The 3772-nt window shown below is 27.3% G+C and overlaps 1 protein-coding gene across 1 annotated transcript; it reads right to left on the minus strand.

Moving 5' to 3' along the window:
• Nucleotides 1–1329: 1329 nt before the first annotated feature.
• On the minus strand, nt 1330–2721 carry LOC145838693 (kelch-like protein 7). The gene has a single exon (XM_082946321.1). The coding sequence runs from the start codon at nt 2719–2721 to the stop codon at nt 1330–1332; it is 1392 nt and encodes a 463-aa protein (XP_082802447.1).
• Nucleotides 2722–3772: the final 1051 nt, after the last annotated feature.

Here is a 3772-nt window from a genome sequence, read left to right on the forward strand (position 1 = left end):
TCAAAATCGTTTTCAACTTGATTTTAATTGAAAAAGGTTAAAAAGAGTAAAAAGCATATATTTTATGACTTTTTTATTTTATTTACTTTTTTAAATAAGTTTCAATTAACAATAAGCATTTGTTAAAGTTTAGTTTCAGGATATATTAGTTTTTATATCATGGTGTCTTTTATTAAGTAAATTGTTATTACTTTTTTTAAATTAGAAATAGTCTAAGTGTTATTTAATTTTTTGGAGATTCTTAAATTTTAAACTATGTTTACTTTTATTTTTTTTAAATTTGATTATTTTCAGTTTCAATTTGTCAAACTGTGCAAAATTGATGACTTTTTCAAAAGTGACATCATGCAAAAGTGGAAAATCGTGCCAAAGTGACTATCAACTTGGCTGGAAATTTATTCGGGGTGGACTTAAAAAGGTTGATATTGATTCGATTTGAAATTGAATCGTTTGCAATTAATATGTGATAATTGAAACTTTCAATTGATCTTTGGAAAATGATTAGAGTTTTAACTTATTCGGGTGGGATTTGACTCAAGTTAGAACTAATTTAAATTGAAATTAATTTGAAAGGAATTTGATGAATCGAGTAAAAATTGTGCGTAGGTGGGAATTATAAGTCTACCCACATATATACACTGAATTTAGCTGTAAGGAATGTACAATTTAGTTATTAAAAGATTTATAACAAAATTCAGTTGTAAGAAAGTTTTAATAATTTGTTTTTAGGGTTAATTATAAAGTTACATCTGTTTTTAATTTTGTACTAGATTGTTTAATTACTTTAGGAAAACGACCTACTAGAAAACATCTAGAAAGACAACTAGAAAAATCGGTTGATTCGGAAAATTGAGAATTTCTTGTTTTTCTTTTAAATTGGTCTTTTAAAGTTTTACTCGAAGAACAAGGAAACATATTGAAAAAATATTCTTTTTTTGTTTAAAAATGTTGCTTAAAAAGTTGACAAATGTATTATATGTAGTACGAGCATAAAACTACTAATTACTACAACAATATCACTAAATATAAAGAAAATTTAACATCATCTAATAACAAAAATGTTACTATAACTTAATACTAATAATAAAATATTTATACTTTAGAAAAAACTTAGAATCACTGAATCTTTTATCTAAAGTTCTTGAAAGCTTTTAAATTGAGCAGAGTTATATAAGCCTAATTTAAAGTTACTGAACATTACTTAAAACAGAAATAAATAAAAATAAAATTTTATACAATTTATTTAATAGCTTATACTTAGGTAGTTTATATGTGACTGTATATCTAGATAAAAACATACAAACTATATATAAGTATATAAGTCTTTGTTCAAAATAACAGAGTCTTAGCACAAGAGAACCAAAGAGTCTTCTTTGTTGCTTCAAAGCATTTTTTAGTCCATTCATTTTTATCATGATCGAATATTGTAATATAACCTCTATTACCAAATATTATAATTTTGCTTCCAACTGAAATGACTCCTACAACGCCTCTAAAACTACTTTCAATTTGTATTGGTAGCTCGATTAGAACAAACTTGTTACAAACTAAGTCAAATACTTCTGAATCTCTACAACTTTCAAATACAAAAAGTTTATTCTTTACAGCAATCGATTTATGGCCACTTCTCATTTTAACCAAATCAGGCATGCATGTCCATGCATTAGCAACATGGTCATATGTCTCAACAGACTTTAACATTTCATAATTGTTATTGTTTCCTCCAGAAACAACAATTTGTCCATTGAAAACTGAAGCAGAAGCAATGCACCTTGCTTCTTTAATTCTAGCAACTTCTTTAAATGTGTTTCTTTTAGTTTCAAACTCAACGCACGAATCGATCTTAGCAGCGTTCATGCATCCTCCGATCAAATAAACTTTGTCCATTAGCGAACAGCAACAAAAGCTTGTGCGATCATCTGGTATATCGGCTACTTTTCTCCAACTGTTAGATACAGGCGAATATTTTTCAACTGATTTAACTTTAACGTGGTTTTCGTTAACACCGCCAAAAATATAAATTTCGTCTTTTACGCAAACTACTTTAGAACTTCTTCTGCTTTCTTTTAGTTGCGGCATTTTTTTCAAAACAGAGAAACTGCCACTTTTAATAGTGAACGAATCGTTTAGGACATTTCTGCTAGGAAGTTGCAGGCCTGCGCAAATAATAATACTAAAACTACTCTGGCTGCAATACCGATTCGAAACATTATTTGAACTCGTCAGACTTTTATTTTTTAGTACGTTTTCAACAATACCAACACATTCATCATTCATAGTAAAACAAGATTTTTCTTCTAACAACAAGTTCAAAACAGAAATTGATAGCAACGTAAGACGAACTTTCAACAGAAGACTTCTTGCATATCTGCTACGTTCGAGACTTTTGTGACACAACCATTTGTTAGCTGCGTTTAGTATTTGAAGTTCCGAATCAACAAACAACTCAGAACTTGCCAATATACTTTTGATAGATAAAAAGTCTAGCTCTAAAAAGTTGTCTGACTCAGCAATAATTGAGAAATACCGCTCTAAACTCAAGTATGACACTTTAGTCAAACGTGAGTTTCTAAACGTTTGTGAAAAATAAAATGTTGTAACAGCATTGCTTACATTTATTCTTTTTTCTATATGCTTGCATAATTTTAGTTCTACTTTATAGTCCAGTAATATATTGTTGGTTCTCGAATATTTCATGAAATCGGTCTTGCAATATTCCATATCATCTGCATATTTTAATATGTTTATGAAACTTCATACTATGGTAAGTTATGAACTTTAGGGTTTTATAATTAATTTTTCTAAACAGGTTTAAAATTAATATATTATCTTAGGTATCTTAATTTAGATTATACATATTAAAAAAAGTATGACTTTAAATAATACTTAATTTTTTTTTGTTGTTGTTAATATGCGGTACTTATGTCTACATATATTATAAAAAATCTAATAATTATTAAATCAACACTTCAATTTTAAACATGATAATTTGATCACTTTATTTATTATAAGTATGTTAAATATTGTATTAAAACTGTATTATAATAAATTTTGTCATGCTAAAACTAGTTTTATTAACTTTGGTTCGTATGTTATCATTATAAAAGTCTTTGTGTTACTCTCAACCCTTTAAAATAAGTTTATAAAACTAAAACTTATAAACACAGTTACAAATTTGATATCAATGTTTTTTTTCAACAGTCTTCATTAGTTTTGTTTGTAATGATTTACCTGCTAATAAATTTAAGGTGAGCTAAAAATAGTCACTAAGAACTTTGAATTAAATAAATATCTGAATATATTTACTACTAACAACAAAAGTTAACTGATTAAGACACGTTGGTACAACATTAGTTTAAAAGTGTTATATAGGTATGTATAAGGGGCGTAGCTTGGGGAGGGGCACTGGCGTATGCTTGCCACCTAAAAAAAAAAGTTGTATTATTTTCATCCTTTATTATTTACTTTTTCAGATTAAATTGGGTTTTTCATCTATGTTTATCTAGTATTCGAAAAGCTAAACGAAGTTTTGAATACCAATTACTAAATAAACTGACGTGGTGCTTCAGCGCAAGTGTACAACATGTTCGATGAAAAACTCCATAAGGAAAAATTTTATTAACTTCATAACAATTTAGACTCAAATAGAACGTAATAAGAGTAGTGCACTGCAGTAGTATAACCTTATGATAGATTTTCTACAAGGAAAAATTATAATATTTTGAACCATAAAACTAAACCTATCTTATAGTGATAATGATTCAAGAATAAG

This window comes from Thalia democratica, chromosome 6, assembly GCF_965202585.1.
Source record: "Thalia democratica chromosome 6, ktThaDemo2.hap1.1, whole genome shotgun sequence".
In the NCBI taxonomy this organism is placed as follows: domain Eukaryota; kingdom Metazoa; phylum Chordata; class Thaliacea; order Salpida; family Salpidae; genus Thalia; species Thalia democratica.

Bases quoted from the DNA above. Each gene is read 5' to 3' on its own strand.
- LOC145838693 (XM_082946321.1), bottom strand. From the start codon at position 2,721: ATGGAATATTGCAAGACCGATTTCATGAAATATTCGAGAACCAACAAT.